At 43.6% G+C, this 22,548-nt stretch overlaps 1 protein-coding gene across 4 annotated transcripts in view; it reads left to right on the top strand.

Annotated features, from left to right (window-relative positions):
• The window catches only part of LOC144479510 (mesoderm induction early response protein 2-like), an 80,772-nt gene that overhangs the window by 37,742 nt on the left and 20,482 nt on the right, over positions 1-22,548 (top strand). For all 4 annotated transcript variants that reach the window (XM_078198254.1, XM_078198255.1, XM_078198253.1 and 1 more), the window contains 4 exons: positions 3,411-3,483; positions 15,165-15,316; positions 16,381-16,462; positions 18,858-18,952. In XM_078198254.1, coding sequence (XP_078054380.1) covers positions 3,411-3,483; positions 15,165-15,316; positions 16,381-16,462; positions 18,858-18,952 — 402 coding nt within the window. The remainder of the gene's footprint in view (positions 1-3,410; positions 3,484-15,164; positions 15,317-16,380; positions 16,463-18,857; positions 18,953-22,548) is intronic.

The raw sequence follows: 22,548 nt of genomic DNA, 5'->3' as shown, positions 1-22,548 counted from the left end.
GCCTAAAGAACCTTAGTGAGTTCCTGCAGTGCATCTTGTAGATGGTGCACATGGCTGCCACTTCATTGGTGGTGGAGGGATTGAATATTTGTGGAAGGGGTAGCAATCGAGTGGACTGCTTTGTCCTGGCTGGTGTCAAGCTTCTTGAGTGTTGTTGGAGCTGCACTCTTCCAGGCAATATGTGTGCCACCCTATATGTGTGCCTTGTAGATGCTGGGCAGGCTTTGGGGAAACAGGAGATCAGTTACTTGCTGCAGGATTCCTAGCCTTTGACCTGTTCTGGTAGCCACAGTATTTATATGGCTAGTTCAGTTCAGTTTCTGGTCAATGGTAATCCCATGGATGTGGATAATGGGGGATTCAGCGATGGTAATGCTTTTGGATGTTAAAAGACGATGGTTGGATCCTCTCTTGTTGGAGATGGTCATTGCCTGGCACTTGTGTGGCATGAATGTTACTTGTCACTTGTCAGTCCAAACCTGGACATTGTCCAGGCCTTGCTACATTTAGACAAGGACTACTTCAGTATCTGAGGAGTCGCGAATGATAATGAACACTGTGCAGTCATCAGCGAACATCCCCACTTCTGACGGTCATTGGTCATTGACGAAGCAGCTGAAGATGGTTGGGCCTAGGACACTACCCTGAGGAACTCCTGCAGTGATGCCCTGGAGCTGAGATCACCACAACCATCGCCACCACAACCATCGCCACAACCGTTCTTTGTGCCAGGTATGACTCCAACCAGCAGAGGTTTCCCCCCCCCCCTTATTCCCATTGACTCCAGTTTTGTTCGGGCTGCTTGATGTCACACTCAGTCAAATGCTGCCTTGATATCAAGGGCAGTCACTCTCATCTCTGGCATTCAGCTCTTTTGTCAATGTTTGAACTAAAGTTGTACTGAGATCAGGAGCTGAGTGACCCTAACAGAACCCAAATTGAGCATCCGTGAGCAGGTTATTGCACTGCTGCCTCACAGCGCCAGGGTCCCAGGTTTGATTCCAGCCTTGTGTGACTAAGTGGAGTCTCCATATCTGTGCAGGTTTCCTCCGAGTGCTCCGCCTTCCTCCCACAGTCCAAAGATGTGCAGGTTAGGTGGATTGGCCATGCTAATTTGCCCCTTAGCATCCAAAAGCTGTGTAGTTAGGCGGATTAGCCACGGTAAATGCACGGGGTTACAGGGATAAGACGGAGGGGAGGGCATGGGTGGGTGCTCTTTCAGAGAGTCAGTGCAGACTCGATGGGCTGAATGGCCTCTTTCTGCATTGTAGGGATTCTATGAGTAAGTGCTGCTTGATAGCTCTGTTGATGACCCCTTCCCTCCCTTTGCTGATGATCGAGAGTAGACTGATGGGGCGATAATTCGCCAGATTGGGTTTGTCCTGTTTCGTGTGTACAGGACATATATGGGCAATTTTCCACATTGCCAGGTAGATATCCATGTTGTAACTTTACTGGAACAGTTTGGCTGGGACATGGTAAGTTCTGGAGCACTGGTCTTCAGTACCATTACTGTAATATTGTCAGGTCCATAGTCTTTGCAATATCCAGTGCCTTCAGCCATTTCTTGATATCATGTGGAATGAACAAATTGGCTGAAGACTGCCATCTGCGACGCTGGGGACCTCTGGAGGAGGCCGAGATGGATCATCCACTTGGCACTTCTGGCTGAAGATTGTTGCGAATGCTTCAGTCTTATCTTTTGCATTGACATGTTGAGCTCCTCCATCATTCAGGATGCGATACTTGCGGGGCCACCTCCTCCAGTAAGTTGTTCGTTGTCCACCACCATTCACAGCTGGATGCGGCAGGACGACAAAGCTTAGATCTGATCCATTGGTTGTGGGATCGCTTGGCTCTATTACTTGCTGTTTGGCACACAAGTAGTCCTGTTTTGTAGCTTCACCAGGTGACACCTCATTATTAGGTATACCTAGTGTTGCTCCTGGCAGGCCATCCTGCACTCTTCATTGAACCAGGGTTAATCTCCTGGCATGGTGGTAATGGCAGAGTGCGGGATATGCTGGGCCATGAGATTACAGATTATGGTTTGGTACAGTTCTGCTGCCATAGCACCTCACGGATGCTCAATTTTGAGCTGCTAGATCTGTTCAAAGTCTACCTCATTTATCATGATGGTGCTGCCACACAACATGATGGCAGGTATCCTCAATGGGAAGACGGGACTTTGTCTCCATAAGAACTGTGGTGGTTACTCCTACTGATACTATCAAGTGGTTCCTTCACCACTTGCCGCATTCCAAACTAGCAACTATGTCCTTTAGGACCCTGCCAGCTGGGTCTGTGGTGGTATTACCAACATTCTTGGTGATGGACCCTGAAGTTCCCCAACCAGAGTACATTCTGCACCTTTGCTACTCTCAGTGCTTCCTCCAAGTGCAGTTCAACGTGGAGGAGTACAGATTCATCAGTTGAGGGGGGAACAGTACATGGTAATCAGCAGGAGGTTTCCTTGCCCATGTTTGACTGTAATGCTATGAGAATTCATAGAGTCCAGAGTCGTCTTTGAGGATTCCAGGGCAACTCCCTCTCTGTATATCTCTTCTGCTGGATCTGTCCTGCCAGTGAGACAGGACATACCCAGGAATGGCGATTGGGGGTGTCTGGGACATTATCTGCAAGGTATGATTCCGTGAGTATGTCTACACCGGACTGTTGCTTGACTATCCTGTGAGAGAGCTGTCCCAGTTTTGGCACAAGCCCCCAGATGTTAGTAAGGAGGACTTTGCAGGGTCGACAGGGCTGGTTTTGCTATTCTCATTTCCAGTGTCTGGGTCGACACCAGGTGGTCCATTCGGTTTTGTTCCTTTTTGTTCCATTTGTAGCAGTTGAATTCAACTGAGTGGCTTGCTAGGCCATTTCAGAGGACATTTAAGAGTCAACCACATTGCTGTGAGTCTAGAGTCACATTTAGGCCAGACCGGGTAAGGGGGGCAGGTTTCCATAAGACCATAAGACCATAAGACATAGGAGCGGAAGTAAGGCCATTCGGCCCATCGAGTCCACTCCACCATTCAATCATGGTTGATTTCAACTCCATTTACCCGCTCTCTCCCCATAGCCCTTAATTCCTTCCTTAAAGGACATTAGTGAACCAGAGGAGTTTGTATGACAAATGAAAATGGTTTCATGTTATCGTTAGACTTAATTCTATTTAGATTTTATTGAGTTTTTTAAAAATTCCACCACCTGCCATGGAAGGATTCAAACCCAGGTCCCCAGAGCATTATCCTGGATCTCCAGATTACAATACCACTGTGCCACCACCTCTCCAAGCGTAATCTTCTTTGTTCCGAGTTGTTGGAATTTAGATCTTTTGGTTGAAGCTTGAGAATGTATTTTACACCTTGGAGGATAATATGCCAAAAATTTACTTTGGTTTCTTTCAGGAAATTATGGTTGGACCTCAGTATCAAGCCCCTATTCCACCATTCATTGGCTGTTATAGGCAAAATGAAAAAGGTAAGGACAAGAGGGAATGTGGAATTTCATCTTCACTGGTATTTCCTCAAAATTCTTTCTTGGGCCTCTAAACATAAATCATCCCTTTATGGGAAGGAGTTTAGGTTTTTTTTAAGCGCGTGGGAGGTTTAAAAAGCAGGCCGCAGTATCCAGCGGGCAGCGTTGAGAGCGGGCAGCGGAGTGAGAAGGGAGCAGAGTGAGAGCTGAAGGGCTTTGGCTCAGCGGGCTTCGGCGTAAACAGGCAGAGGCAGGGTATGTTCCCCCCCCCCAACGTTTAAGTCTTATTTCTCCCCCTGCGGAATCTGAGGGAAAAGGGAAATATGAACGTGAAGCCAACTTGCTGTGCTCAGTGCCGGATGTGGGAGGTCGTGGAGTCGCCTAACCTCCCAGAGGTGCATATCTGCGCTAGGTGTATTGAGCTGCGGCTCCTAAGGGACCGAGTTAGGGAACTGGAGCTGCAGCTCGAGGACATTCGTCTGGTCAGGGAAAACGAGGAGGTGATAGATAGGAGTTATAGGCAGGTAGTAACACCGGGGCCACAAGGATCAGGCGAGTGGGTCACAGCTAGGAAATGGAAGAGTCAGGTGGTTCAGAGTACCCCAGTGGTTGTACCCCTTAAGAATAAGTACTCTTGTTTGAGTACTGTTGGGGGGGACAGCCTACTTGGGGGAAGCAGCAGTGGTTGTGCCTCCTGTGTGGAGTCCAGCCCTGTAGCAAAAAAAGGTAAGGAAAGAAGTAGGAAGGCAGTGGTGATTGAGGACTCCGGGTGAGGGGGTCAGACAGGCGTTTCTGTGGAAGAAATCGAGAAACGCGGATGGATCAGGGATGTTTCCGACAGGGTCCAAGAAATCCTTAAGTGGGAGGGAGAGGAGCCAGAGGTCGTGATGCATACTGGTACTGCCGACATAGGCAGGAAAGGGGAAGGGGTTATGAAAAGAGAATATAGGGAGTTAGGTAGGGAGTTAAGTAAAAGGAACGCTAAGGTGGTAATCTCAGGATTGCTACCTGTGCCACGAGACAGTGAGGGAAGGAACGGAATAAGGTGGAGGATGAATGAGTGGCTGAGGGATTGGAGCAGGGGGCAGGGATTCAGGTTCCTGGATCACTGGGATTTCTATAGGGGCAGGTGCGACCTGAACAAAAAGGACGGGTTTCACTTAAATCCCAGGGGGACCAATATTCTGGCGGGAAGGTTGGCTAAGGTTACTGGGGACCGTGTAAACTAGAATGGTTGGGGGGTGGGAATCAAAATGTGGTGACTGGAGGAGAGGAGGTTAGAGTAAAAAGAAGAGGGGCTGGTCGGCTGTGTGAGAGGGAGGGTAGGCAGGTGAAGGGGAAGGGGAGCTCTCAGACCGAAGGGTTGAGGTGTGTTTATTTTAATGCAAGGAGTATAGTGAACAAAATGGATGAGCTTAGAGCGTGGATCGCTGCTTGGAAGTGTGATGTGGTGGCCATTACAGAGACTTGGTTATCTCAGGGTCAGGACTGGGTACTTCAAGTGCCGGGTTTCAGATGTTTCAGGAGGGACAGGGAAGGAGGCAAAAGAGATGGGGGAGTGGCACTGTTGATCAGGGATAGTGTCACAGCTGTAGAAAAGATGGATGCCACGGAAGGATTGTCTACGGAATCTCTGTGGGTGGAGGTTAGGAACAGGAAGGGGTCGGTAACTTTACTGGGTGTTTTCTATAGGTCGCCCAATAGTAGCAGAGATGTGGAGGAGCAGATTGGGAAGCAGATTCTAGAGAGATGTGATAATAACAGAGTGGTCGTGATGGGAGATTTTAATTTCCCAAATATCGATTGGAATATCCCTAGGGTAAGGGGCTCAGATGGAGAGGAGTTTTGTTAGGTGTGTTCAGGAGTGCTTCCTGACACAGTATGTGGATAAGCCTACAAGATTTGATTTGATATTAGGGAATGAACCTGGGCAGGTGTCAGATCTATCAGTGGGAGAGCATTTTGGGGATAGTGATCATAACTCTATCTCCTTTACACTAGCATTGGAGAGAGATAGGATCAGCCGAGCTAGGAAAGTGTTTATCTGGAGTAAGGGCAACTATGATGCTATTAGGCAGGAAATTAGAGGCATAAATTGGAAGGAGGTTTTCTCAGGGAAATGTATGGAAGAAATGTGGCAAATTTTCAAGGAAAATTTGTCTGGAGCTCTGCACGGCAATGTTCCGGTGCGACAGGGGAGTTATGGTAGGTTACAGGAACCGTGGTGCACGAAAGCTGTAACGGATTTAGTCAGGAAGAAAAGAAAAGCCTACAAAAGGTTCAGGGAGCTGGGTAATGTTAGAAATCTAGAAGAGTATACGACTAGTAGGAAGGAACTAAAGAGGGAAATTGGAAGAGCCAGGAGGGGACATAAGAAGGCCTTGGCAGACAGGATAAAGGAAAACCCCAAGGCATTCTACAAGTATGTTAAGAGCAAGAGGATAAGATGTGAAGGAGTAGGACCTATCAAATGTGACGGTGGGAAAGTCTGTATAGAACCGGTAGAAATAGCAGAGGTACTCAATGAATACTTTACTTCAGTATTCACAGTGGAAAAGGATCTTGGTAGTTGCAGTGAAGACTTGCAGTGGACTGAGAAGATTGAACATGTGGGCATTAGGAAAGAGGATGTTTTGGAGCTTTTGAAAAGCATCAAGTTAAATAAATCACCGGGACCGGATGGGATGTACCCCAGGTTACTGTGAGAGGTGAGGGAAAAGATTGCTGGTCCTCTGGCGATGATCTTTGTGTCGTCAGTGGAGACGGGAGAGGTTCCGGAGGATTGGAGGATGGCGGATGTGGTTCTGTTATTCAAGAAAGGTAGAAGAGATAGCCCAGGAAATTATAGACCGGTGAGTCTAACCTCAGTGGTAGGTAAGTTGATGGAGAAGATCCTGAGAGGCAGGATTTATGAACATTTGGAAAGGAATAGTATGATCAGAAGTAGCCAGCATGGCTTTGTCCAAGGCAGATCATGCCTTACAAGTCTGATTGAGATTTTTGAAGATGTGACTAGACACTTAGACGGAGGAAGAGCGGTAGATGTGGTTTATATGGATTTCAGTAAGGCTTTTGATAAGGTGCCCCATGCAAGGCTTATGGAGAAAGTGAAGGGGCATGGGATACAAGGGGACGTTGCTTTGTGGATTCAAAACTGGCTTGCCCACTGAAGGCCAAGAGTGGTTGTAGATGGGTCTTTTTCAGAGTGGAGGTCGGTCACCAGTGGGGTGCCCCAGGAATCTGTTCTGGGACACTTGCTCTTTGTGATTTTTATAAATGACCTGGATGAGGAAGTGGAAGGATGGGTTGGCAAGTTTGCTGATGACACAAAGGTTGGAGGTGTTGTGGATAGTGTAGAGGGATGTCAGCAGTTGCAACGAGACATAGATAAGATGCAAGACTGGGTGGAGAAGTGGCAGATGGACTTCAACCCAGATAAGTGTGTGGTGGTTCATTTTGGCAGATCGAATAGGATGGAAGAATATAATATTAAGGGTAAGACGCTTGGAAGTGTGGAAGAACAGAGGGATCTTGGGGTCCGGGTTCATAGGATGCTCAAAGCGGCGTCACAGGTAGAGGCTGTGGTTAAGAAGGCGTATGGAATACTGGCCTTCATCAATGGAGGAATTGAGTTTACAAATCGGGAGATAATGCTGCAGCTGTATAGGACCCTGGTCAGGCCCTACCTGGAGTACTGTGTCCAGTTCTGGTCGCCTCATTACAGAAAGGATGTGGAAGCCATAGAATGGATGCAAAGGAGATTTAAGAGGATGTTGCCGGGATTAAGTGGTATGCCTTATGAGGATAGGTTGAGAGACCTAGGCCTATTCTCCTTGGAGAGGTGAAGGATGAGAGGTGACCTGATAGAGGTGTATAAGATGTTGAGAGGTATTGATAGAGTGGATTCTCGGAGACTTTTACCCAGGGCTGAAATGGTTGTCACGAGAGACCACAGGTTTAGGGTGGTGGAGAGTACGTATAGAGGAGATGTATGGGGTAAGTTTTTCACTCAGAGGGTGGTGGGTGCGTGGAATCGGCTGCCGGTAGTGGTGGAAGCGGATTCGATTGAGTCTTTTAAGAGACTTTTGGATAGGTTCATGGAGGTTAGTAAGATAAAGGGTTATAGATGAGCCTAGAAGGTAAGGAAATTGTTCGGCGCAACTTATGGGCCGAAGGGCCTGTTTGTGCTGTAGCTTTTCTATGTTCTATGTTCCATGTAAAGCATTATTTGGAATATATTCATCCACATAGATCTGCAGTAGTTTAGTCAAATTTTTTATCAATTATTGAAAGGTTTGAACCAATATAGATCTACTTTTATAAATTGCAGAGCTGTGTTTTCAATAGCGCGCAGAGTAATTTTGGATCATACTGAATAATCATTGTACAGTTTGATATTTTAATGTTGATTTGTAATGTGCACTTTGTTAGTGCATTTATTGATATAATACAGTAGCAATGCTTGACAGGCTTCAGTACTCACCAGTTATCTTTCTGATATGAAGGTTTGCATGAATCAAAATTTCTTTCAACTCAATGTAGAGAAAACTGAAAACTACTCTCAATTTTATCAACTCCCCACCTTGATAGTTCAGGCTACATTCAGTGATACAGAAGCTTGGCACATTGTCCACATGACGAGCTGAGTTTTCTTGCCCACTCACCGTCCTGACTTGGAAATATACCACTGTTCCTTCACTGTCACTGGGTTAAAGTCCTGGAACTCCCTCCTTAACAGCACTGTGGGAGTACCTACATCACATGGACTGCAGCGGTTCAAGAAGGCAGCCACCACTTTCTGAAGGGCAATTAAGGATGAGCAATGAATGCTGGTCTAGCTAGTGAAGTCCATATCCCTTGAATGAATAAAAAAAAACATCAATTTTGTTACCAGCGATGTCTGCACCCACCTGCATAATGGCACTGATCTCTGCCACTGCCTCTTTAAGTACCTTTAAGACTTGATTACCTCGCATTCCAATCGTTATCTTGTAAATTGAGTTTGTGTCTGTATATGCCCTGTTTGTGAACACAACTCCCACTCACCTGATGAAGGAGCAAGATTCCGAAAGCTTGTGCTGCCAAATAAACCTGTTGGACTTTAACCTGGTGTTGTGAGACTTCTTACTGTGCTTACCCGAGTCCAACGCCGGTATTTCCACATCGTGACTGCCTCTTCCCACAGTGTTGTTGAGTCTCTGATCATCATTAGGTGATGCTCACCCAGCTGGCCCCAGAATTTCCACCTTCCAATCCTCCACAAATTGTTACAAGTTCCGAATGCCTGCTTGCCAACTCTGAACCTTTCTGTAGGTTGATTCTTGCCACCCTCCACTTGCTCGCAGTATCCCTCCATTGAAAAAAATCTTTTAACCTTTTCTCCAAGTATCTTCACAGCCTCGCCCACCCTACCTCCTGTTATCTCCTTCAGACTTATGTCGTTGCTCGCACAGTGACAAAGGTCTGTAATTGTTCTCCATCTTCGACAATTCACTTCACCATCGGCAACCACGCCCTACTTCTGTGTTCTAGAATTTTATCCTTAACTTGCACTGTCTTGCATCCTTCCTGCTTTCAGAAATCTTTTCAAAATATTCTTCTTCAGCTAATCTTTTTTCAGTTACAATATTAGTTCCATCCAGTGGTTCTTCCTGCTCGTTCAGTATCCATTTTTTTTTCTTCACACTGTAAAGCATTCTAAAAACCTGTTTCCAATGCATAAAATGTTTCATAAATGTATGTTTCTGTTGTTCACTGCTTAGAATTGCCACACCAACTAGTTTGATGGATGATTTATTATTTTTCTGTTGAAAATATCTGGGTTTAGTTTGTGAATAATCAGGTGATACTTGAAAGAATTTTGACTTGTGATCAAAAGATGCTTGTTCATAAATTTGTTCAGGCAACAGTCCATATAGTTGAATGAGCCAGAGATTTAACCTAGACCGTTATTTTGAAGTGGAGTACAAGTTATTTACAAGTGTTCCAAGATCTAAGAAGCCAAACAGACATGTACTTATCCATTGCATAAACATTTTTCAGCCATTAAATTTAATTTGTCTTGGCTCAATAGTTGCAATACCTCTAAGTGCCAGTTAGTGGTGATGGTAGGCTTTTGGATCCAGCTGTTGTTACACACTGACGTGGTGCTGATTCAAAAGCACTTATACCCATTTTGTTTTGTGAATGTTTACCTAACTTCAGCACTACAAAAAATTGTTATATGAATGATATTTACAAAGAATAATGCATTATTCAAAACAATTGGTGTTCTGTGGCTTCTTGCAACCATTTATAACAACAAGTTGCATCCTTCATATAATAAAACATCCCACGTTGTTTCACAGGTGTATAATAAAATTAAATATGACACCAAGCCCATCAGGAGATAATATTGCAGATGACAAAAATGTGGTCAAAGGAGTAGGTTTTAAAGAATGTCTTAAAAGAGAAAAGCGACCTCAAATGGCAGAGAAGTTTAGGGAGGGAATTCCAAAGCTTGGGGCTTAGGTAGTTGAAGACACGGCCATCAATAGTGTAGTGATTAAAATCGGAGATGCTGAAGAAGCCAGAATTAGAGAAGTGTGAATATTTTGAAGGGTGGTGGAAGGCGGACTGCTGTGAGCTCTGGAAAAGATTTGTATCTGGATCTTCTCTCAAACTTGGCTTCCAATTTCTGGGACTTCTGTGTCATCAAAACCACACTTCTCTGCTGGACCACATTGGACTACACTGTCAGACTTGATTTCTGCTCCAGTCTTAACTCTATTGCTATAATTTACTGGGATCAGTTTATAGCCCTTCCCCACTGCTGCTGTAACTGGGGGAGCTCAATCCCCTGCTGAACCCATGACTGGCCACTTGTTAGCTTCAGCTATAGTCTGTGCCTGGCCAGAAACTTGGGGCCAAAATACAAACCAGTTCTGGATTTTATTGTGACCTTGAACTTCATCATCATCTTTTTGTCTTGCAAATGATTTCGTACATTCCCTGGATCTTCAATAACGCTGAAATATCTTCCAGGGCATTCAGCGATACTCTGCTCTCAAATACCTTCTTGTCTTCACTCTTTACACCTGTCTCCAAACTTGAACAACATTTCATTGATGCTTCATGCTGCTTCCACCTTACTTTATCATCCTACCGTGGGACCTTTCTAGACTCCCTCCTATTATCTTGTAGCTACTTCCTGTTTACTGTCATCTTTTTATATATCTGAATAATTACTATGTAACCAGAGATGTGTAATTTGTGCATCTCCCTAGAGATATCTCCTCTACTTTAATTCTTCAGTCTCAGCACCGATTGACTTCTCATCATTAGTGATTTCTGCCTCCATTTCAACTCATCATGCTCTCTCTCCTCTGAGTTCACTGCCCTTTTTTCCTCCATTAACCTCACACTCCATGAAAACTCCCCAATCCATATTTACAATCACCCGATTGACTTTGCCATTTCACGTGACCTCACTACTACCATCATGTCAAACACACATAATTTCCTTTGTATTAGTCTCCCCTGCATCCTCCTTCCATACACCAACCCTACTTCCTTCTATATCTGCCCCTGGAGAAAACAAGCCCCCAATTCACTTACAACGGCACTTTCAAAATTCCACTTGACTAGTATTTGCCCCTCTGTTCACTACAACATTTTTGCAGCTACTGATTTGCTCAACCATGTCCTCACCACCTTTTTATGCCCTAACCCCAACAAAATTATTTTCTTTCTCACTCAGCTCAAAGTTTTTGGATCACCCTGCAATGCAAAGATATTCCATGGCTTCTCTACTGCAAGCCATCTTCTGAAACCTCTTTTCCCATGTGTCCTTCACCATCCCCTCCAACAATAAGTGCAAGGAGCTCATTTTCAGTAAGGTTATGATCATCCAGTTTAGATACCTCCTGCTTCCTTCCCTTCCACCTAGGCAAGGTTTCCTCCCTGTCCTAGTCCTGAACTCACATCTTCGTCTAGTTTCTCTCCATTCTCTCCTCATAACCTTTCCTTGCTGATCTTGTTTTTAAGGCCACCTCCTGACCCCTCAATTTTATTCCCATGAAACTGCTGACCATCTAACTTCCTCTCCTGGTCCCTATGTTAGCTGATTTTGTTAAAGATTTTCACCCTTCAGATACTATTCCTTTGTCTTTCAGAACTGCCACAACCCTCCAAGATGTCTGTATTCTTTTAATTCTGGCCTCTTGATTTCAATTATTCCCATCATGGTGGCACACAACCATGTGGGCCCTAACCTCTCTACCTCTCTTTTCACCTTTAAGATGCTCCTGGGCAACATGGTGGCACAGTGATTAGCATGGCTGCCTCACAGCATCAGGGACCAGTTGCGATTCTGGCCTTGGGTGACTGTATGGAGTTTGCACATTCTCCCCGTGTCTGCGTGGGTTTCCTCCCAGTGCTCCAGCTTCCTCCCACAGACCAAAGAAGCATAGGTTAGGTGGATTAGCCTTAGCAAATGCACGGGACTATGGAGATTGGGGAGGGGGGTGCTGGGCGCAGCTAAGATGCTCTTTTGGAGCGTCAGTGCACACTTGATGGGTCCAATGGCCCCTTTCTGCACTGTAGGAATTCTATGGATTAAGGCTACCTTTTCATAGAATCATAGAATCCCTACAGTACAGAAAGAGGCCATTCGGCCCGTCGAGTCTGCACCGACCACAATCCCACCCAGGCCCTACCCGCATATCCCTACATATTTACCCACTAATCCCTCTAACGTACGCACCTCAGGACACTAAGGGCAATTTTTTTTAGCATGGCCAATCAACCTAACCCGCACATCTTTGGACTGTGGGAGGAAACCGGAGCACCCAGAGGAAACCCACACAGACACTAAGCTTTGATCCATCTATCGTAATTTGCTTTGTGTCTCTGTCAGATTTTGATTTAGAATGCTCCTGGGAGCACCTTTGCATATTTTGTTATGTTAAAGGTGCTATATAATTTCAACTTGTTATTGGTTGTGAGGCTGGTGGAGATTTGGGATGGGTAGGGGTGAGACGCTGAAGGGAATTGAAAACAAGTGGATCGTGGGTGATGGGTGAATAGAAATTTATATTTTAGACTTTTAAACTTTTTTATTCCGATTTTGTTTCAGTTCATGTAAATGTATTTAGAAATTTGTTAGCTTAAATTCATTTTTAATTCTGTTGTGATAATTTGATGCAGTTTCACTTACTCAACTTAGCAGAATGCTTAATGTATCAAAAAGATACAGGCACAAGTGGTCAAAATGGCCACCTTCAGTGCTATAAAGCTGTGTGGTTCCAGCACCAATCCTGTGTGCAGAAAGTTAACAGTCTTGCCAAAATTGTTTATTTTTCCAGCGGATGAGGTCATGCATGGCTGAGGTTTAATCTATGACATCAGTTGAGCTTGTATGGTCATTTTTGCAATGCTGTATGTTGCCTTCCACCTTTCATCCATTGGGTGATAGCACTTGGTCAATTTCCCTCCAAATTGTAAATCATTCTGCAGAAAGGTAATTTCTTCAATGTCCAGTGAGTAGGTTTGCAATTTTTATGTGGTTGTGAACATTTACTTTGACCAGAAGGGGTTCCAGAGAGCAGTATCATTGGGCTGAATTTTGCCATTGGCTTCAGGATTCCAGAGTAGACAGGAAAGCAGGTTCCAAGCCTGTGCCTGCCAGCAGCTGGACCAGCTCTGCAGTTTTACTGCAGGTGGCCTCCTTATTAGCTGCCTGTGGGCCAACTGTCAAATTAAGGTAAGTGGGTGGGCTCTTGATGCTTTCGCTCAATCAGTGAACCAGCAACTCTGAAGCTTCAGCAGAGCCACCAGGAGAGGTGGGCACTGCTGAGGTAGGTGGGTACCTTGGGGGCGCCTCAATGTGGAGGCAGTCTTGTAGAGGTAAGTACCAATTAAAATTCAGGATGGCTGAGGGAGAAGGGCCTGCCAATAACAGGACAGTTCTCTCTGGGTGGGGAGATTGTTGGGGTAAAAGGGCTCTCTTTCTAGCCCAGGCCCCATCTGTGTGGCATGAAGCCCCCGACTCTGATGGCATCTTCAGACCGGCTTTCATGAAGCTAGTGGCTGTTGATATCAAATGTTAGTATATGATGGAGGAACAACACAGCAACTTGCCTTTTATCTTCAACAAGTTTATTCTGTTCACAGCTCAGCAGAGACACAAACTCCTTATTGCGTTCCCTCACACCAACTGTTCCAGTTGTGTCCATTTATAATGTTTCAGAGATTGAGCCAATAACCAGCACCTGTCTTTAATAAGGCAATTAGCTTAACAGTGTAATTGCCAAAGCATGGTGCACCCGCTGATACATTGACATCGCCTCCCCTTGTACCTGGGATTTCTCTATTGCCGGCAACTCTATGAAATGACTCTTAAATGGTTGTTTAAATGTACAGATTGGCTGCCCGCCTCTCTGGAGCAGTCAACTGATTGGCCTCCCTTGCAACCCTCTGCTAGAATACCTCCCTGGCAGCAGGACAGTGACAAGGAGCCATCTCTACACAGCTTCCCTCTGTTTTACCCTCTCCCTCAACCTCCTTTTCCTGCCAGCTGGGGTATGTAAGATTCAGCAAATCGTTTTTTTGCAGTAGGATGCTGCTTTGTTGTGCACAATAGACACCCAACACTGACTCTATATTTCCCTTCTACATTTTTCATCCTTGTGTCCTGCTCAGTGGGTGAGTCTGGCCCCTCCCTAGGCCTCTCAATAAAACCAAATTATTTTTGAGTCTCAATCCAGCTATTCATCACCTTTTTAGTTGGTGATGGTTTGCCATTGCCTTCCAGTCTCGGGGCAGGGTAAGGAGGCAGTTCCCAGGTCGAATCGGAATTGAGCCCATGCTGTTGGTGTTATTCTAGACTATACACTAGCCACCTGTGTTAACTGGGCACCCTTCCTCATTTGTACAATTTGAGAATCGGCAATATGCGTTTTCTTTTTCTGTTAATTTGCCCATAATCTTCCGGATGTGGCATAGGGTAGGTATATTGGTCTGACACTGTACAGAATCCGTGGGAGGCTGCTTTCACATGTTATAATAAATTAGCAAACTTTTTTTTCCCTGACAAATTGAATGTAAACAAACTGATAACATTTTGCAATCAGTACACTGACCCAATTGAATCACTTCAGATGCTGACTCACTTGCGTATCTTCACTGTTTTCTGCATGACTCATACTTATCTGCAGAAACATTAGTACCCTGAGCTTTGCAGGAAACTATAATTTCAGCTGTACAGCAGCAATAGCATTGGCTATGCTACATTGGAGGAAAAAAACAGGTTTTGCTGTAACCAGGCATCTGACGACATGTGGCGTTAGTTAAACTTGCTCCTATGCTCTTCAGATCAAAGAGTAAACCAAAATCATCAAAGATGATGAACTTATCATTCATTGCATATTTATTGGGTCCTGCTGTGTAAATTGGCTGCCATGCTGCCGTACAAATAATAATGACCCCATTTCAAAAGATGTTCATTGGCTGTAAAATCCTTTGGAATGTATTGAGAATGTGAAAGGCACATTATAAGTGCAAGTTCTCTCAGTTAAGTCTACATTTTTGAAATATCAAACTCTGCTTCATTTTGTTAAGTGAGCTACTCTTTATTTAGACTACGAATAATATTGATTCAGTGTTGAATGACTCTCATTGCATCTGCCCTTTTTCCACACTTGTAGTTTATGACAATGAGGACCAGTTGCTTTGGGATCCCTACGTTCTTCCAGAAAGACAAGTTGAAGAGTTCCTGTACAAAGCGGTAAAGCGAGCAAGAGACGAGAAAATGAATGAGGGTTTACCTGAAGGAATACTCATTAAAGATAGTGAACAGGTGACAAATCAATCTTTACAGATTAACTTGGCTGGAAAACTGTTCTCCACCTGGTCCTTTAGATTAACAGTCTACGTTTTATGCAGATCTAAAGCTAATTTAAATCCAATCGTTGATCCCAGATCACACACCACCGAATTAATCCTGGAATACATTTCACGCTAGCATCAATTCAGTAGTGATATTTTGCAGAAAAGTTCTTGCTTGCCATAATTTACCATTACGTTTCATTTGATGTATCAGAGGAGGGGCAGAAAAAGACTTATGGACATGGATCAGCAACACATGTTTCCAAACTTTACACACAAGAAAGGGTTGTGCAAGTATCAAAGTTTAGCTGGCACTGTTAAAAGGACATTTCTATTCAAGTCATCATTTCAAATATGAGCCCTGAACTTGCAGTAAAATAAATTTTGGACAATTACGTCAAACTGAACTGTAGGGAAACAGGGAGCTTGTTGAAACCAGCACAAGGCAAATCTTTGACTAGTATCATCAGGAAGTTCTTCACCCAGAATGATTGACATATGGAATGAACATCTGGATATAATGGTAGACTGAAATAGACGCTATGATGGGTGGTCTTTCTGTGCAGATGTTAAGAAAAATCAGGTGGCCTTCCTCATCTCTATTTTGTGTGATTGTTCACTAAATGCACATTGGTACTTTTAACAGCAAACCGAAGATCTTGGGGGAAAAAAAACAGAAATTGCTGGAAACACACAGCTGGTCAGGTACCATTTGTGAAAAAAAGAGATATAGTCATATATCTGAAATGGAGCCTGAACATGCCTGAGGGAAGAGAATAAATGTTCTATGTTAAAGCAAACACTTGAATTATCAACTGCTCCTGATCCCTTTCTTCTCACCCCAGATGATACCTATCCTCACATCTCCAGCAATTTCTGTTTTTGTTTTAGAAATGTTTAAATTACTTAATGCTTCAAGACTCCATTAGAGTCATTTCAGTGATAAATTAGTCTTCATTTTTTTATAGAGCTATTTTCAGGTGAGGTAGAGTTTCAATCCCTTTGATATTTTTCAATCTCTGTTTAACTCAATAGGCTTTGTATGAACTTGTAAAATGTAACTTCAATGCAGAGGAAGCCCTCAGAAGACTAAGATTTAATGTCAAAGTAGTGCAAGGTATGCAAACATTTTTTATTTCTTTCTACCTCTAATCAGAAGTTAGTCAAGTTAAGATTGAGGCCTCTTTCTGTTGCCAGTACTTCCCAAATGACCCAATCCTCTTGAGTGCTAGATGCTTTATAGAGATGTGAAAAATGGTTGACTTATCATGCACTCATTCTGCAGTTTCTTGCTTACCTTAAACATAATAGAAAGGCTTTGTGGAATTTCCTTTACTCTGTTGTAACTTGTTATAGTCAAACAGCAAGTTATTAGAAAATAACTAGTTTGTGTAGCAAGTTGTTACTCAGCTTTCGGTTGTGATAAACCTTTCTTCTGGAATTTAGAAATTCTTTTGTCCACATCTTGAAAAATCACAGGCAAAATTTTCCCCCCAAAATTCTAAGAGTCATAACAGCGAGAAAACATGAGTGATCCGCACCAGTCTCTCAGGTGTGCTCCACATTGCAATCTTTCGATACTCAGTCACTTGTTTGGAGAGTTGGGAGTTTGGTGCCAGTATGAGAGGGATGGAGCCTAAACACTGAAACTGGCTTCAGAGCGCTTGGCTGCCATTTTGCAAGAGCGCACCAATCTCTCGGTGCATCGGGAGACACCCTCCCACCCCCATGGATATCTGACCCCACCCCACCCCGTCATCAGTGGCATGTTCTCCCCTCACCCCGACACAGGTCGCCCGCATCAGGGCCTGGGTCCTCTGGCTGACCCCCTTTGCGATCCACCCTGGATGACCCCACTGCATAACCTCATTGCACAATTAGCACCCCCCCCCCCAAGTCATTGCCCCCCCCACCAAGGCCCTACCCCCCCCAGCACTGCCCAGGCACACCAGCGGTGCCTGATATCCACAGCTGAGATATCTCATGGGTACCACCGGATGAACATTTTCCAACAGACATTGCCCGGCCATGCCCCCGACTACTCAGGGGCTTCGATGGCTTCTGAGCTCTCCTGGCATGACCAGCTCGCCAAGTCTGCACTAGTGCAGACCAGTAATAGTGATTCATGCCTGCAAGACATCTCGCCGGAGAGGTAGGAAGCAACTGGGAAGGGGGAAGCATACATGCTGAACTGCCTAGTGATATTGAAACCCAGTCAATCTCATAGAATCATAGAGGTTTACTGCATGGAAACAGGCCCTTCGGCCCAACTTGTCCATGCCGCCCTTTTTTTTTAAAACCCCTAAGCTAATCCCAATTGCCCGCATTTGGCCAATATCCCTCTATACCCATCGTACCCATGTAACTATCTAAATGCTTTTTAAAAGACAAAATTGTACCCGCCTCTACTACTACCTCTGGCAGCTTGTTCCAGACACTCACTACCCTCTGTGAAAAAATTGCCCCTCTGGACACTTTTTTGTATCCTTCTCCTCTCACCTTAAACCTATGCCCTCTAGTTTTAGACTCCCCTACCTTTGGGAAAATATATTGACTATCTAGCTGATCTGTGTCCCTCATTATTTTATAGGCCTCTATAAGATCATCCCTCAGCCTCCTACGCTCCAGAGAAAAAAGTCCCAGTCTATCCAGCCTCTCCTTATAACTCAATCCATCAAGTCATGGTAGCATCCTAGTAAATCTTTTCTGCACTCTTTCTAGTTTAATAATATCCTTTCTATAATAGGGTGACCAGAATTGCACACAGTATTCCAAGTGTGGCCTTACCAATGTCTTGTACAACTTCAACAAGACATTCCAACTCCTGTATTCAGTGTTCTGACCGATGAAACCAAGCATGCCGAATGCCTTCTTCACCACTCTGTCCACCTGTGACTCCACTTTCAAGGAGCTATGAACATGTATCCCTAGATCTCTTTGTTCTGTAACTCTCCCCAACGCCCTACCATTAACTGAATAAGTCCTGCCCTGGTTCAATCTACCAAAATGCATCACCTTGCATTTGTCTAAATTAAACTCCATCTGCCATTTGTCAGCCCACTGGCCCAATTGATTAAGATCCAATTGCAATTGGAGATAACTTTCTTCACTGTCCACTATGCCACCAATCTTAGTGTCATCTGCAAACTTACTAACCATGCCTCCTATTTTCTCATCCAAATCATTAATATAAATGACAAATAACAGTGGACCCAGCACTGATCCCTGAGGCACACCGCTGGTCACAGGCCTCCAGTTTGAAAAACAATTCTCTACAACCACCCTCTGGCTTCTGTCAGAGGGTGGTTGCTTATTAGCTCATGCTAATAAGCTTTGCACCATTAAAAAGGGGCCAGGAAGTTAGCAAACCACCAGGTGTGAATCAGATTTTTGGCATCACACACTATTACCCCAGCTCACCACGCTGATCTCCGGGCACGGCGAGGTGGTAAAATCACGCCCCACGTGTCTCTGTTCTTTAGAGATAACATCCCATAATTTCGTATTTGCAGATGAATTGTGTGCCTGGAGTGAAGAGGAATGCAGGAATTTTGAACATGGACTTCGGGTTCATGGCAAAAACTTTCATCTCATACAAGCAAATAAGGTAAAATGAAACAAAAGCACATTGTTATTGCTGGAAATCTGAAATTAAGATCAGAAACTGCTGGAAATACTGCAGTTCAGGCAGTATCTCTGGCGAGAAGCAGAGTTAATGTTTTAGATCTGATGAAGGAACATCAAACTGAAACATTAACTCTTGTTTCTCTCTCTACAGATGTTGCCTGGACTGTTGAAATTTCTGTTGAGTATATTCTGGTTTTATGTTAGATAAAATGGAATGTATTATTCAAATTAAATATATAAATTGAAAATATGTTTTTACTCCTCAACCTCCCATGGTGTTGGACATAGACCAAGTTTAGTCTTTGGGTGAAGATGGGTTAAATAATGGGGATAATTGGATCAGGATGTGCCAACTCAATTTAGCCCTCAGTTTATTTCCTTTACAAATTCATGTGTCCACATTTATTGTGAAAAGTTGATCGGAAATGCCTGTAGATGCAAAAGTTTTATTACCTTGCTACATTACTTCCCGAGTCACTTAGCTCTACACATGCTAGCCATTATTCCAAGTTTGTCTTTAGAACTCCTGTCTGTTTGCCAGATGAACTTTGCTCAAACAGGTCCACTGGGTGAGACAGGAAAATGATTTAACCTCAGTTGCAATAGCTTGGTTAATAGTGGAAGTTACTTTGCTTGTTTATGGGGATGGGCATTGTTCATATTCATCCCATGTACACAAAGGTGAAAAATGAATACTGTTATGTGCAGAAATAATTGCTATCCTGGCCTTTATCGGCCAGTTCAGGTGTTAAGCATTCAATGTCCCTGGTTCTGAATGGATAAAGAATCCAGATCATCAGTCTCTACTCAGGGGTGGCTGTAGAGGTTGTCACTTTAGCTCTGGTCTTCAAATAACCAGACTACACAAAAGACACTTGAGTCATGTAACTATATAATAATTATATACAGGAGGCAATGGCTTAGTGGTACTATCGCTAGACTATTAATCCAGAAACTCAGCTTATGTTCTGGGGACCCAGGTTCAAATCATGCCATGGCAAATGGTGGAATTTGAATTGAATAAAAAACATCTGGAATTAAGAATCTACTGATGACCATGAAACCATTGTCGATTGTTGAAAAAACCCATCAGGTTCACTAGTAGGGAAGGAAATCTGCTGTCCTTACCTGGCCTCCAGCCTACATGTTACTCTGGGGCCACAGCAATGTGGTTGAGTCAACTGCCCTCAGTTAAAGGGTGACTAGGGATAGGCAATAAATACTAGCCAGCCAGCAATACCCATGTCCCAAGAATGAATATAAAAAAAAATTCTCAGCGCGATTTCATTCACACATGTAAATTCTCAAACTTATGCTTGTGAAATAGCACTACTCTCATGTTCCGGAATTGAATTGAGTAGATGCCAACAAGCAACCAATTAAAATAAGGGCTAAGACCAAATCAACCATTTAGTAAGACCATGATTAATTTGGTCTTAGCCTGAACTCTACTTTCCTGCTTATCTCTTGCAACCCTTGACTCTCTTATAGTTCAAAACTCTGTCTGTCTCTACCTTGTATTTATGTATTAAATGACTCTGCCTTCACAGCTCTCTGGGATAGAAAATTCCAAAGATTTCCGAACCTTTGAGAGAAATTCCTCCTCGTCTCTGCCTTAAATAGGTGACTCTTTGATTAAGCTCCCCTCCTGTTCTAGATTCCCCACAAGGAGAAGCACCTTCTCAGCACCCAATTTGTGAAGCCCTCTCAGAATCATATGTCATTCTTCTTAACTCCAGTCATTGTAGGCTGAACTTATACTCAAGACAATCTAGTGAACCTCCTCTGAACTGCCTCCAATGCAAGTATATCCCTCCTTAAATAAGAAGACCAAAACCGTGTGTAGTACTCTCGGTGAAGTCTCATCAATATCTTGTACAGTTGTAACATGAGTTCTCTACTTTTATACTTCATCTACCTTGCAATAAAAACACATTCCATTTGCCTTCTTAATTACTTACTGTACCTACATGCTAACATTTTTTGTTTCATCTGCAATCATACCTGATCCCTCTTCACCATAGCATTTTGTAGTGTCTCTCCATTTGAATAACATAAAATGTAAAATGTAAAGTGGCTTGGCAAGATCCAAATGACATTATCTCTCAGCAACAGAGGCATGCATGCAGATGGACTGACGAAAATGGATAACCTATCCTGTAAATAAGGACTGATTTTAAAAAGAAACATTAACTTTGCAGAAAAGAAGTTGCAGGATAGTCAAAGGAAAGATGGGGCAGATTAAGCTCCAATCCTGTGGAGACAAAAGGCCTAGTTAAGTTACTGAATGAGTACTTTACGTCTGTCTTCACTAGCAAAGAGGATGCTGCCGATGTAGCCATAAAGGAGGATACCTAATAATACCTATTAGCAATCTTGGATTGAATAAAAATAAAAAGAGGGGACACTTAAAAGGCTGGCTGTCCTCAAAGTAGAAAGGGGTTTAAAGGGGCAGTGGCATTGTGAATGTGAAGTTGGCTAATGGACAGAAGCTGAGAGTAGTGGTGAACAATTATTTTTCGCACTGTTGGGGAAGTATATTGTGATGTTGCCTCAGGATTGGTATTGAGACGTTGCCCTATTTGATGTATTTTAATTACTTGGTCTTGGTATACAATTTTTAAAGTTTTCAGTGACATAATAATGAACATTGAGGAGGACGTAGCGTAACTGGTGAAATAGGCAGACACATGCCTGATTACATTTACTGCACAGAAGAGTTAAGTGATTAATTTTGGCAGGGAGAAAGAATTAAGAGAGGCGATCCAACCAATTTTAAAAAGGGTGCAGGGACAGATAAACAAAAATCTCCGAAGGTTACAGAGCAAGTTGAGAAGACTGTTAAAAATGCGCATTGGATTTATTAACCAATAGGCAAAGAGTACAAAAGTAAAAGAGTTGTGCTGAGCTTTTATAAAACACTGGCTTCATCTGGTGTGTCAAGTTAGTTCTGGGCAACACACTTCTGAAAGGATATTAGGCCTTAAAGAAGGTACAGGAAATATTTACTAGAATAATAACAGAAAGTTGAGGAGATTTGATATTGTGTTCAAAATCACAAAGGACTTTGAGAGAGTGCTTAAGAACATAGGAAATAAGAGTAGGCCATTCGGCCCTTCGCACCTGCTCTGCCATTCAACTAGATCGTGGCTGATCTGCCTCAATGCCATTTTCTCGTCCTTTCCTTATATCTTTAATATCTAGAAATCTATCAATCTCTGCCTTGCATATTTTCAAAGACAGAACCTCCACAGTCATCTGGGGTAGAGAATTCCAAAGATTCTGAGTTTAAGACATTCTTCCTCCTCTCGGTCCTAAATGGCCTACCTTTTATTCTAAGTGTCCTCTGGTTCTAGACCTCTCTCGACTCACATTGTTTGTATCTTAAAGACTTGATTAGCTGTAAGTATTCGCATTCCAACCATTCTTCATGTAAATTGAATTTGTGTCTTTATATGCCCTGTTTGTGAACAGAATTCCCACTCACCTGAAGAAGGGGCTTGGAGCTCCGAAAGCTTGTGTGGCTTTTGCTACCAAATAAACCTGTTGGACTTTAACCTGGTGTTGTTAAACTTC

Source organism: Mustelus asterias, chromosome 26, assembly GCF_964213995.1.
Source record: "Mustelus asterias chromosome 26, sMusAst1.hap1.1, whole genome shotgun sequence".
Classification (NCBI taxonomy): domain Eukaryota; kingdom Metazoa; phylum Chordata; class Chondrichthyes; order Carcharhiniformes; family Triakidae; genus Mustelus; species Mustelus asterias.
This window is presented reverse-complemented; position numbering and strand designations above follow the sequence as displayed.